At 42.5% G+C, this 14,426-nt stretch overlaps 2 protein-coding genes across 3 annotated transcripts in view; one reads left to right on the top strand and one right to left on the bottom strand.

The window, feature by feature from the left end:
• The window catches only part of LOC126278462 (CD151 antigen-like), a 1,693,623-nt gene that overhangs the window by 128,036 nt on the left and 1,551,161 nt on the right, over nt 1–14,426 (top strand). The window lies entirely within an intron of this gene.
• LOC126278933 (decreased expression in renal and prostate cancer protein-like) overlaps nt 1–14,426 on the bottom strand; it is a 111,936-nt gene that overhangs the window by 39,267 nt on the left and 58,243 nt on the right. Inside the window, exon 3 of the mRNA XM_049979211.1 lies at nt 619–2,087. Coding sequence (XP_049835168.1) covers nt 619–2,087 — 1,469 coding nt within the window. The remainder of the gene's footprint in view (nt 1–618; nt 2,088–14,426) is intronic.

Here is a 14,426-nt window from a genome sequence, read left to right as displayed (position 1 = left end):
TTCAGTGCCAGTATGGGCTTAGTAATCACAAACTCCTTTTTTAAACATTAGAACATTCACTGGTATACTTGGGAAGGCAGGGGAACCAGATCTGTCATTGACTGTATAATAACAGATCAGGAATTCAGGAAGGCTGTGAGGGACACACGTGTATTCAGGGGATTCTTTGATGACACTGATCATTGTTTAATCTGCAGTGAAATTGGGATTGTGAGGCCCAAAGTGCAGGTGGTCAGGACCATATGTAGGAGGATAAGAGTGGGGAAACTTTAGGATAAGGAAATCAGGCACAAGTACATAACAGTGATCTCGGAAAGGTACCAGTTAGTTGAATGTAGTCAATTACAGTCATTGGAAAAGGAATGGACAAGGTACAGGGACACAGTACTAGAAGTGGCTAAAGAATGTCTTGGAACAGTAGTGTGTAAAAGTAGGATGAAGCAGACAGCTTGGTGGAATGACACAGTCAAAGCAGTCTACAAAAGGAAAAAGAAGGCGTATCAAAAATGCCTACATACTAGAACTCAGGTAGACAGAGAAAGTTATGTTGAAGAAAGAAACAAGCCAAACAGATAATTGCAGCATCCAAGAAGAAGACTTTGGAAACAGGTTGGAGACTTTTGGAAACGGGTTGGAGACTTTTGGAAACGGGTTGGAGACTTTTGGAAACGGGTTGGAGACTTTTGGAAACGGGTTGGAGACTTTTGGAAACGGGTTGGAGACTTTTGGAAACGGGTTGGAGACTTTTGGAAACGGGTTGGAGACTTTTGGAAACGGGTTGGAGACTTTTGGAAACGGGTTGGAGACTTTTGGAAACGGGTTGGAGACTTTTGGAAACGGGTTGGAGACTTTTGGAAACGGGTTGGAGACTTTTGGAAACGGGTTGGAGACTTTTGGAAACGGGTTGGAGACTTTTGGAAACGGGTTGGAGACTTTTGGAAACGGGTTGGAGACTTTTGGAAACGGGTTGGAGACTTTTGGAAACGGGTTGGAGACTTTTGGAAACGGGTTGGAGACTTTTGGAAACGGGTTGGAGACTTTTGGAAACGGGTTGGAGACTTTTGGAAACGGGTTGGAGACTTTTGGAAACGGGTTGGAGACTTTTGGAAACGGGTTGGAGACTTTTGGAAACGGGTTGGAGACTTTTGGAAACGGGTTGGAGACTTTTGGAAACGGGTTGGAGACTTTTGGAAACGGGTTGGAGACTTTTGGAAACGGGTTGGAGACTTTTGGAAACGGGTTGGAGACTTTTGGAAACGGGTTGGAGACTTTTGGAAACGGGTTGGAGACTTTTGGAAACGGGTTGGAGACTTTTGGAAACGGGTTGGAGACTTTTGGCAACGGGTTGGAGACTTTTGGCAACGGGTTGGAGACTTTTGGCAACGGGTTGGAGACTTTTGGCAACGGGTTGGAGACTTTTGGCAACGGGTTGGAGACTTTTGGCAACGGGTTGGAGACTTTTGGCAACGGGTTGGAGACTTTTGGCAACGGGTTGGAGACTTTTGGCAACGGGTTGGAGACTTTTGGCAACGGGTTGGAGACTTTTGGCAACGGGTTGGAGACTTTTGGCAACGGGTTGGAGACTTTTGGCAACGGGTTGGAGACTTTTGGCAACGGGTTGGAGACTTTTGGCAACGGGTTGGAGACTTTTGGCAACGGGTTGGAGACTTTTGGCAACGGGTTGGAGACTTTTGGCAACGGGTTGGAGACTTTTGGCAACGGGTTGGAGACTTTTGGAAACGGGTTGGAGACTTTTGGCAACGGGTTGGAGACTTTTGGAAACGGGTTGGAGACTTTTGGCAACGGGTTGGAGACTTTTGGCAACGGGTTGGAGACTTTTGGCAACGGGTTGGAGACTTTTGGCAACGGGTTGGAGACTTTTGGCAACGGGTTGGAGACTTTTGGCAACGGGTTGGAGACTTTTGGCAACGGGTTGGAGACTTTTGGCAACGGGTTGGAGACTTTTGGCAACGGGTTGGAGACTTTTGGCAACGGGTTGGAGACTTTTGGCAACGGGTTGGAGACTTTTGGCAACGGGTTGGAGACTTTTGGCAACGGGTTGGAGACTTTTGGCAACGGGTTGGAGACTTTTGGCAACGGGTTGGGTTGGAGACTTTTGGCAACGGGTTGGGTTGGAGACTTTTGGCAACGGGTTGGGTTGGAGACTTTTGGCAACGGGTTGGGTTGGAGACTTTTGGCAACGGGTTGGAGACTTTTGGCAACGGGTTGGGTTGGAGACTTTTGGCAACGGGTTGGGTTGGAGACTTTTGGCAACGGGTTGGGTTGGAGACTTTTGGCAACGGGTTGGGTTGGAGACTTTTGGCAACGGGTTGGGTTGGAGACTTTTGGCAACGGGTTGGGTTGGAGACTTTTGGCAACGGGTTGGGTTGGAGACTTTTGGCAACGGGTTGGGTTGGAGACTTTTGGCAACGGGTTGGGTTGGAGACTTTTGGCAACGGGTTGGGTTGGAGACTTTTGGCAACGGGTTGGGTTGGAGACTTTTGGCAACGGGTTGGGTTGGAGACTTTTGGCAACGGGTTGGGTTGGAGACTTTTGGCAACGGGTTGGGTTGGAGACTTTTGGCAACGGGTTGGGTTGGAGACTTTTGGCAACGGGTTGGGTTGGAGACTTTTGGCAACGGGTTGGGTTGGAGACTTTTGGCAACGGGTTGGGTTGGAGACTTTTGGCAACGGGTTGGGTTGGAGACTTTTGGCAACGGGTTGGGTTGGAGACTTTTGGCAACGGGTTGGGTTGGAGACTTTTGGCAACGGGTTGGGTTGGAGACTTTTGGCAACGGGTTGGGTTGGAGACTTTTGGCAACGGGTTGGGTTGGAGACTTTTGGCAACGGGTTGGGTTGGAGACTTTTGGCAACGGGTTGGGTTGGAGACTTTTGGCAACGGGTTGGGTTGGAGACTTTTGGCAACGGGTTGGGTTGGAGACTTTTGGCAACGGGTTGGGTTGGAGACTTTTGGCAACGGGTTGGGTTGGAGACTTTTGGCAACGGGTTGGGTTGGAGACTTTTGGCAACGGGTTGGGTTGGAGACTTTTGGCAACGGGTTGGGTTGGAGACTTTTGGCAACGGGTTGGGTTGGAGACTTTTGGCAACGGGTTGGGTTGGAGACTTTTGGCAACGGGTTGGGTTGGAGACTTTTGGCAACGGGTTGGGTTGGAGACTTTTGGCAACGGGTTGGGTTGGAGACTTTTGGCAACGGGTTGGGTTGGAGACTTTTGGCAACGGGTTGGGTTGGAGACTTTTGGCAACGGGTTGGGTTGGAGACTTTTGGCAACGGGTTGGGTTGGAGACTTTTGGCAACGGGTTGGGTTGGAGACTTTTGGCAACGGGTTGGGTTGGAGACTTTTGGCAACGGGTTGGGTTGGAGACTTTTGGCAACGGGTTGGGTTGGAGACTTTTGGCAACGGGTTGGGTTGGAGACTTTTGGCAACGGGTTGGGTTGGAGACTTTTGGCAACGGGTTGGGTTGGAGACTTTTGGCAACGGGTTGGGTTGGAGACTTTTGGCAACGGGTTGGGTTGGAGACTTTTGGCAACGGGTTGGGTTGGAGACTTTTGGCAACGGGTTGGGTTGGAGACTTTTGGCAACGGGTTGGGTTGGAGACTTTTGGCAACGGGTTGGGTTGGAGACTTTTGGCAACGGGTTGGGTTGGAGACTTTTGGCAACGGGTTGGGTTGGAGACTTTTGGCAACGGGTTGGGTTGGAGACTTTTGGCAACGGGTTGGGTTGGAGACTTTTGGCAACGGGTTGGGTTGGAGACTTTTGGCAACGGGTTGGGTTGGAGACTTTTGGCAACGGGTTGGGTTGGAGACTTTTGGCAACGGGTTGGGTTGGAGACTTTTGGCAACGGGTTGGGTTGGAGACTTTTGGCAACGGGTTGGGTTGGAGACTTTTGGCAACGGGTTGGGTTGGAGACTTTTGGCAACGGGTTGGGTTGGAGACTTTTGGCAACGGGTTGGGTTGGAGACTTTTGGCAACGGGTTGGGTTGGAGACTTTTGGCAACGGGTTGGGTTGGAGACTTTTGGCAACGGGTTGGGTTGGAGACTTTTGGCAACGGGTTGGGTTGGAGACTTTTGGCAACGGGTTGGGTTGGAGACTTTTGGCAACGGGTTGGGTTGGAGACTTTTGGCAACGGGTTGGGTTGGAGACTTTTGGCAACGGGTTGGGTTGGAGACTTTTGGCAACGGGTTGGGTTGGAGACTTTTGGCAACGGGTTGGGTTGGAGACTTTTGGCAACGGGTTGGGTTGGAGACTTTTGGCAACGGGTTGGGTTGGAGACTTTTGGCAACGGGTTGGGTTGGAGACTTTTGGCAACGGGTTGGGTTGGAGACTTTTGGCAACGGGTTGGGTTGGAGACTTTTGGCAACGGGTTGGGTTGGAGACTTTTGGCAACGGGTTGGGTTGGAGACTTTTGGCAACGGGTTGGGTTGGAGACTTTGGGAAACGGGTTGGAGATTTTAGGTGAAGCTGCTGGAAAACAATTCTGGAGTGTAATTAGCAGTCTTCGAAAGGGAGGTATGAAGGAAATGACAAGTATTTTGGATAGGTCAGGAAAACTGCTGGTGAAACCTGTGGATTCCTTGGGCAGATGGAGGGAATATTTTGAAAAGTTGCTCAATGTAGGTGAACATACGATCAGCAATGTTTCATATTTCGAGGTACAATGGGATAGGAATGATGATGGAAATAGGATCACATTTGAGGAAGAGGAGAAAATGGTCAAGAGATTGCAGTGCGATAAAGCAGCTGGGGTGGATGAAATTAAGTCGGAACTCATCAAATACAGTGGAATGTCAGCTCTTAAATGGCTACACAGGATAACTGAAATGGCCTGGGAGTCAGGACAGGTTCCATCAGACTGGACAAAAGCAGTAATCGCACCAATCTTTAAACATGGAAACAGAAAAGATTGTAACAACTGCAGAGGTATCTCTTTAATCAGCGTTGTGGGTAAAATCTTCACGGGAATTGTTCAAAGGAAAGTGCGAGTATTAGTTAAGGACCAATTGGATGAAAATCAGTGTGGGTTTAGGCCTCTTGGAGATTGTCAGGACCAGATCTTTAGCTTACAGAAATAATGGAGAAGTGTTATGAGTGGAACAGGGAGTTGTATCTGTGCTTTATAGATCTAGAAAAGGCATATGACCGGGTTCCTAGGAGGAAGTTATTGTCTGTTCTGCGAGATTATGGAGTAGAAGGCAAATGTTTGCAAGCAATTAAATGTCTTTCCATAGATAGTCAGGCAGCAGTTAGAGTTGACAGCAAATTGAGTTCAGAGTAGTTTTAGGGGTAAGACAAGGTTGCAACTTGTCTCCACTGTTGTTCATACTATTTATGGATCATATGTTGAAAACAATAGACTGGCTGGGTGAGATTAAGATATGTGAAAGCAAAATAAGCAGTCTCACATATGCAGATGACTCAGTTGTGATGAAAGATTCGATTGAAAGTTTGCAAAGTAATATTTCAGAGCTATATCAGAAATGTAAGGACTATGGATGAAGATTATCATCTCCAAAACGAAAGTAATGTCAGTGGGAAAAAGATATAAACGGATCGAGTGCCAAATAGGATGAACAAAGTTAGAACAGGTGGACGGTTTCACTACTTAGGATGCATATTGTCACAGGATGGCAACATAGTGAAAGAACTGGAAGCGAGGTGTAGCAAAGCTAATGCAGTGAGCGCTCAGCTACGATCTACTCTCTCCTGCAAGAAGGAAGTCAGTACCAAGACTAAGTTATCTGTGCACCGTTCAATCTTTCGACCAACTTTGTTGTATGGGAGTGAAAGCTGGGTGGATTCAGGTTACCTTATCAACGAGGTTGATGTTGCGGATATGAAAGTAGTTAGGATGATTGCAGGTACTAGTAGATGGGAACAATGGAAGGAGGGTATGCACAATGCGGAAATCAAAGAAAAACTGGGAATGAACTCTATAGATGTAGCAGTCAGGGCGAACAGACTTCGATGGTGGGGTCATGTTACACGCATGGGAGAAACAAGGTTACCCAAGAGACTCATGGGTTCAGCAGTAGAGGGTAGGAGGAGTCGAGGCAGACCAAGGAGAAGATACCTGGATTCGGTTAAGAATGATTTTTAAGTAATAGGTTTAACATCAGAAGAGGCACCAATGTTGGCACTGAATAGGGGATCGTGGAGGAATTTTATAAGTGGGTTATGCTCCAGACTGAACGCTGAAATGCATAATTAGGCTTAGATGATGATGATGATTTTATTATTATTATTACAGTAAATACAGCAAATTACTTCTACTGTGCCGAGAAGTACTGTGATCACTTTGACACAGTTACCGCAAAGTCTGTATTTTTCGATTCTCAAGTCTGTGTAGCTGGCACGCTTTTCAAATTGTTACTCGTCGATTCTTCTATCAGTGATGCACACTTTGTTTTTCTCCAGAATTGTTATGTCTCGTGTATTGTGTTCCAGGAGGTCGATCTGTCTCATGTAGGAAGTCCCATATTAATTTGGCAAGTTAGTTTTGGTCTACTTTTCCTGGCTTATGGTCCCACCAGTTTTTGCTACCGACAGATGGTAATTTTGACTTCAGTCACAGTGGATCATTCGTGCCACATTACTGTGCCTCTACCGGTGATGTGCATATTGATCCATATGTAACAGCTCAAAATAGGGCCAACTGTTTTGTGACCCACTTTGCAGAGCCTGCGCTTTGGGTCTCTTGCGTATTTATCGAGCTTGGCTTTGATGACGATAGTTGTGATGGCTTGTTATTGTGAAAGAATAATCAGTTCTTCAGTTTCCTTCTTTAAGCTTCTATTGATCAGCCGAAACCGGGACAATTCTTTACCTATTTTGACTTCAACATTCTCAAAAAAATTGCCCTTGCAAGGCCTTATTGCGCAAGCTGTCGGTCCGGTATCGGAGTACAGTCTTTTGGTGTTGATTCTTGGAGTGTTGTACTGTCAGAAGTTTGCTGTTGCTGACTTCACTAAGAGCTGGATATTTGCTGTCTTTCACACAGTCTACCCTCTCCTTCCCCTATTTGCCTCACCTGCAAGGGTCCTGTACCTCCTGTCTTTGTGGGCAAGTACAGCCTGTTGACGTCACTACGACGGTGGGGTGCGCGATGACTAGTTAGGAGTTTTCTTGAATGAATTTTTTACTGTGTTGTGAAGTGTGCGCTGATGACGGGTCGTGAGTTATGCTTGGGTAGCTCAGTTGGTAGAGTGCTCGGCCGCGAGAGGTGAAGGTCCTGACTTCGAGTCTCGATCCAATGTACAATTTTCTCTGCCAGAAAGTTTCATGAGTTTTCTTGTCCAGATTATCCAGCTCTGTTATTATTATTCTTTCTTTTTTTTCTCAGACGTTATGTCTGGTCAAAAATGGAAAGAGACGCTGACGTTGACCAAGTGTGACTTCATTTTAACTGTGCGGTATGTGTTACATTGCATTTAGGAACTTTCAGGTAATTGAAAATGTATCAAAAATTACGGATTTCTGTAGTTGCATATATAAGTTTTGTATGTAGCTGTATTGCATTGATGTACTGATGGATATTGTGTGGTATGACTCCTGTAGTTGATAGTATAATTGGTATAATGTCAACTTTATCCTGATGCCCCATGTCCTTCACTTCCTCAGCCAGTTGGATGTATTTTTCAGTTTTTCGTCTGTTTTCTTTCGTATATTTGTTGTATTGGGTATGGATATTTCGATTAGTTGTGTTAATTTCTTCTTTTTATTGGTGAGTATAACGTCAGGTTTGTTACGTGGTGTTGTTTTATCTGTTATAATGGATCTGTTCCAGTATAATTTGTATTCATCGTTCTCCAGTACATTTTGTGGTGCATACTTGTATGTGGGAACGTGTTGTAAGGCAAGCTGTTGATGTATTATTTTTGCTACATTGTCATGTCTTCTGGGGTATTCTGTATTTGCTAGTATTGTACATCTGCTTGTGATGTGAACTACTGTTTCTATTTGTTGTTTGCAAAGTCTGCATTTATCTGTTCTGGTATTGGGATCTTTAATAATATGCTTGCTGTAATATCTGGTGTTTATTGTTTGATCCTGTATTGCAATCATGAATCCTTCCATCTCACTGTATATATTGCCTTTTCTAAGCCATGTGTTGGATGCGTCTTGATCGATGTGTGGCTGTGTTAGATGATACGGGTGCTTGCCATGTAGTGTTTTCTTTTTCCAATTTACTTTCTTCGTATCTGTTGATATGTGATCTAAAGGATTGTAGAAGTGGTTATGAAATTGCAGTGGTGTAGCCGATGTATTTATATGAGTGATTGCTTTGTGTATTTTGCTAGTTCTAGAAAGAATTTTCTTAAATTCTTCCTTCCTCCTTCCTTTCTACTTAATGTGAATCTTTCTGTTGCTGAATGTATGTGATGTATTCTATATTTGTGGCATTGTGATCGTGTAAGTGTATTGAGTGCTTCTAGGTCTGTGTTACTCCATTTCACTACTCCAAATGAGTAGGTCAATATTGGTATAGCATTAGTATTTATAGCTTTTGTTTTGTTTCTTGCTGTCAATTCTGTTTTCAGTATTTTTGTTAGTCTTTGTCTATATTTTTCTTTTAGTTCTTCTCTAATATTTGTATTATCAATTCCTATTTTTTGACTGTATCCTAGATATTTATAGGCATCTGTTTTTGCCATCACTTCTATGCATTCGCTGTGGCTATCCAATATGTAATCTTCTTGTTTAGTGTTTTTTCCCTTGACTAAGCTATTTTTCTTACATTTTTCTGTTCCAAAAGCCATATTTATATCATTGCTGAATACTTCTGTCATCTTTAGTAATTGGTTGAGTTGTTGCTGCCAGTAGTTTTAGATCATCCATGTATAGCAAATGTGTGATTTTGTATGTGTATGTTCCAGTAATATTGTATCCGTAATTTGTATTATTTAGCATGTTGGATAGTTGGTTCAGAGCAAGACAGAACCAGAAAGTACTTAATGAGTCTCCTTGGTATATTCTGCACTAAATCTGTATTGGCAGTGATGTTATATTATTTGAATTTGTTTGGATATTATGTGTGGTTTTCCTATTTTTCATTACAATGTTCAGGAACTGTGTCCATTTAGGATCTACTTTGTATATTTCCAATATCTGTAGTAACCATGAGTGGGGTACACTATCAAAAGCTTTTGGGAATCAATGTATGTGTAGTGTAGCAACCTTCGTTTAGTTCTAGCTTGATATGTTACCTCTGCATCTATTACCAGTTGCTCTTTACACCCTCATGATCCTTTACAACAGCCTTTTTGTTCTTCATTTATAATTTTGTTCTGTGTTGTATGTGTCATTAACTTCTGTGTAATGACTGAAGATACAATTTTGTATATTGTTGATAGGCATATTACAGGTCGATATTTAGCTGGGTTTGCTATGTCTGCTTGATCTTTAGTTTTCAGATACGTTATTCCATGTGTAAGTGTATCAGGGAATGTGTATGGGTCTGCAATGTAACTTAAATAATTTAGTTAGATGTGAATGTGTTGAGGTGAACGTCTTTAGCCAGAAATTTACTATTTTATCTTTTCCATGGGCTTTCTGATTGTGCATTAATTGCTCAGGTGACTTCATGTTGCAAAATTATCACTTCAGGCATTTGTGGTATCATCTTGTATGTATCTGTTGCTGCTTGTATCCACGATGCATGCCTGTTATGTTGTACCAGCTTTGACCATATGATGCTCCAGAAGTGTTCCATGTCTCTTATGTTTTGCGGATTGTCTATTTTAATGTGTGTTTTATCTATTGTCTGATAAAATTTCTTTTGGTTTGTGTTGAATGTTTGGTTTTGTTTCCTTCTATTTTCACTTTTTTTGTATCTTCTAAGTCGTTTGGCCAATGCTTGTAATTTCTGCTTCTTTTCATCTAATTGCCCTATCGCTTCTTGTTGTGAGATTTTACCTAACCTTTTTCGTTTTTTGTCTGATATTTCATTTCTTATAAATTGTGTTAGCTGTCCGATGTCTTTTCTCAGTTTTTCTATTCTGATCTGTAACCTGTGTTGCCATGCTGGTTTTGTGGGTTTCTTCTGTGTGTTGGTTGGTTCTGATCTCTGCCTAGTATGTATATTTAGTGTAGTGAGTGCTCCTATATAAACCAGTAGTTGTAACTCTTCCATAGTTGTGTTTTCATTTATTTTGTTGTGTATAATTGTGTTGATAGTTTTTATTGTTGTTTCAGTTTGTGGGTTATTTGGCGGCCTATGCAAGAATGGTCTAATGTCTGTATTTTTGTCTTTGTATTCTATATATGTCAGCTGAAGTTTTTCTTCTATATCTAACATGTGTGTCACTTCGTGTTCTATTTCTACTTGTTCTGGTGGCAGTCTTAAGATTTTGTTTTCCTCTGATTGTTTAATTGATGCATGTTGTTCTTTGTTTGTTTTCTCTGGGATGTGTGAGTCCGTTACTGTATTTTCTTCTTCTTCTGATTGCACATTATTTTGTTCCAGTATTTGTTGTACTTGTTATTTGATGTTTTCTAATTCTGACTGGGGTATCCTGTTATTTTTTATTATTACACGGATCTGATCAGCTAGTCATTGTTCTGTTAAAAATTTTAATTCTGGGTATCTGGTAATAAATGTTGTGTATACTTGTGATCTGTATCCAGTTCTGTTGGTTCCTAGGTTTGTTGCTTGGTAATAACAGAACATGAGGTGTTGATTAACTTCATCTGGCCATCTCATCCTCCGTCTTTGTTTTCCTTCTAGGGTGGTTGCAGGAAGCATATCCTGCAAAACACCTCTATTTGGATTTAAATCATTTTCCAGTTGGCTAGCAGTGTCGTTACCATTGTGGGCGGGCTTCTGGTTCAAACGTCGTCCCCGGCCGTGACGGCGCTTGTCCGAGGCTTCATTAGTTCTGTCCTGAACCAACTAATCACACTAAAAGGGGGGTTAGCACTATTAGTGGTTTGTTCTTTTCGTCGCCTTTTACGACTCGCAGAAAATACCGGAGGCCTATTCTTATCCCGGGCCTCCACGGGGTATTATTATCTATTATTATTATTATTATTATTAATATTATTATTATTAATATTAATATTAATATTATTTCTATTGTTATTACTACTACTGTTAGTATTTTTCACGTTTGGACCCGAAAGGACCATTCGATGCAGAACTTGGGGCATTTTAAGAGTTTTATTTTAGCTTTCCTTTGTGCCTATATTACATTTACTCTTGTAGAATGTTCTCTTGCACTTTTTGCCTAAATATTCTCCTGTCTTGTATATCCAGTTGAGTTGTTTCAGCTTCTTTCAGGGCTTGATTCATTGCACCGATGCAGTCATTTGTCTCCGCTTTTGCGTTACTGAGTGTTTCGTAGGATACCACAATGTAGCTAATTTTCTGATATGTCCAGTCTTTTTATATGATGAAATGATTTTAGCCTAAGTTTTCTCATACCTAAATATATGTTGGTATACTTTTCAGTTCCTTTATTTTCTCTTAAGCATATGTTAGGTCTGCGTTACAATGAAGAAGGAACTTACAAACTGATTACTTCTCGTTTTCTTTACTATTATTGTTATTACTGTTGTTATTGTAGGGGGCGATTAGAAAGTTGCCGTTTGAAAGCGTTGTGCAGCGTTGTGCAACCCTGCACGACTCCGATGCGGATATACAAGCAGCCGTAAGGCAAAACGTCCGGGAACGCTGCGACAAGAGGTGCCGCTGCTTCGTGGCAACGAACATCCCCATATCGCAAATATTGTAACACAAAAATAACGCCAGCTCAAGTGCCAGACCCCGGCTCTATAGTCCTGATCTTTCTCCTTGCTATTTTCACGCATTCAGAACTTTAAATAAGACATCGAAGGGTCGACGATTACTGTGGGACGAGGGCGTGGAGCAGTCAGACACTTCTTCAGGCAGCAGGACATGGTGTTTTACCAAAAGGGTGTGTTCAGCCTGGTGCGTCGGTGGGATGATTACCTCAGTACTGGGGTAATTTTGCCCGTTTGGCTTACCGATTCTAGACTGTAAGATCTTCGAACGGAATAATTTTCATGATGATATTGGTGTTGACTAGAGGACAAATGTAAGGATGTAGAGGCTTATCTCACTAGGGGTAAGATCGATCCTGCCTACAGGAAGATTAAAGAGACCTTTGGAAAAAGAGAACCACTTGTATGAATATCATAAGCTCAGATGGAAACCCAGTTCTAAGCAAAGAAGGGAAAGCAGAAAGGTGGAAGGAGTATATACAGAGTTTATACAAGGGCGATGTACTTCAGGACAATATTATGGAAATGGAAGAGGACGTAGATGAAGATGAAATGGGAGATATGACACTGCGTAAAGAGTTTGACAGAGCACTGAAAGACCTGAGTCGAAACAAGGCCCCGAGAGTAGACAACATTCCAGTGGAACTACTGACGCTCTTGGGAGAGCCAGTCCTGACAAAACTCTACCATCTGGTGAGCAAGATGTATGAGACAGGTGAAATACCCTCAGACTTCAAGAACAACATAATAATTCCAATCCCAAAGAAAGGAGGTGTTGACAGATGTGAAAATTACCCAACTATCAGTTTAATAAGTCACAGCTGCAAAATACTAACGCGAATTCTTTACAGACGAATGGAAAAACTAGTAGAAGCCGACCTTGGGGAAGATCTGTTTGGATTCCGTAGAAAAATTGGAACCCGTGAGGCAATACTGACCTACGGCTTATCTTATAAGCTAGATTAAGGAAAGGCAAACGTACGTTTCTAGCATTTGTAGACTTAAAGAAAGCGTTTGACAATGTTGACTGGAATAGTCTCTTTCAAATTCTGAAGGTGGCAGGGGTAAAATACAGGGAGCGAAAGGCTATTTACAACTTGTACAGAAACCAGATGGCATTTATAAGAATCGAGGGGAATGAAAGGGAAGCTGTAGCCTATCCCCGATGTTATTCAATCTGTGTACTGAGCAAGCAGTGAAGGAAACAAAAGAAAAATTCGGAGTGGATATTAAAATCCATGGAGAAGAAATAAAAACTTTGACATAATTACAGTGTCATCGGCGAACCTCAGAGACAGCAAAAGACTTGGAAGAGCAGTTGAACAGAATGGATAGTCTCTTGAAAGGAGGGTATAAGATGAACAACAACAAATGCAAAACGAGGATAATGGAATGTAGTCGAATAAAATTGGGTGATGGTGCGTTAATTAGATTAGGAAATGGGGCACTTAATGTAGTAAAGGAGTTTTGCTATTTGGGGAGCAAAATAAGTCACGATGGCCGAAGTAGAGAGGATATAAAATGTAGACTGGCAATGGCAAGGAAAGCGTTTCTGAAAAAGAGAAATTTGTTAACATCGAGTATAGATTTATGTGTCAGGAAGTCGTTTCTGAAAGTATTTGTATGGAGTGGAGCCATGTATGGAAGTGAAACATGGACGATAATTAGTTTAGACAAGAAGAGAATAGAAGCTTTCGAAATGTGGTGCTACAGAAGAATGCTGAATATTAGATGGCTAGTAACATAACTAATGAAGTATTGAATAGGATAGGGGAGAAGAGAAGTTTGTGGCACAACTTGACTAGAAGAAGGGATCGGTTGGTAGGACATGTTCTGAGACACCGAGGGATCACCAATTTAGTATTGGAGGGCAGCGTGGAGGGTAAAAAAATCGTATAGGGAGACAAAGAGATGAATACACTAAGCAGATTCAGAAGGATGTAGGCTGCAGTAGGTACTGGGAGATAAAGAGGCTTGCACAGGATATAGTAGCATGGAGAGCTGCACCAAACCAGTCTCAGGTCTGAAGCCCACAACAACAACAACAACAACAACATTGGTGGTGAAGCCATTCAATAATTATTGAGTTACGTTATTACATATTGTTTGCAATAAGATATATTATTCTCGTGAAGCCAGAGAGACCTGGTGTGAAGCAGTTTGTGGAGGTAAAAAATACGTGATAAGATTAAAGGGCATTGTAAGAAAAAAAGACAAATGAGAAGGAATTAAATGTGTCATGGACTCCCTAGTTTAGAAAAACATCAAAAAATTAATATTGTGTTCCTCTGAGTCAATGGAAGTAATGAGAAACAGATACAAGGAAAACAAAGTAAGTAGTGAGAGGAGAAAAGAATTATTAATGAACACTCTGTCGAGATAAGAGTTCGATCTCGGATGGCACATAGTTGGCGAAGAGAATTAACTAGGAGTTCTTCGAAGAAGGCATCTTCGTAAAATGATTGAGTGTGGTAGATATTTTGTCTTTGATTTAAGAGCTTTTCAGCTTCATTTTCAATAAGAGGATCGCCTGTGATTGTGTAAGGAACATAAGCAAGTCGAGGCAGAGCAATGTCGCATCGACTGGCTCGAATACAATCTATCACCCTTGAAAAACGGCAGATGGTGATCCATATCCGCACTACGTCGGTACGTAATCTTAGGAGG

This window comes from Schistocerca gregaria, chromosome 6 (genome assembly GCF_023897955.1).
Source record: "Schistocerca gregaria isolate iqSchGreg1 chromosome 6, iqSchGreg1.2, whole genome shotgun sequence".
In the NCBI taxonomy this organism is placed as follows: domain Eukaryota; kingdom Metazoa; phylum Arthropoda; class Insecta; order Orthoptera; family Acrididae; genus Schistocerca; species Schistocerca gregaria.
Note: the sequence above shows the minus strand (reverse complement) of the source record. Positions and strands in the feature narration are given on the sequence as shown.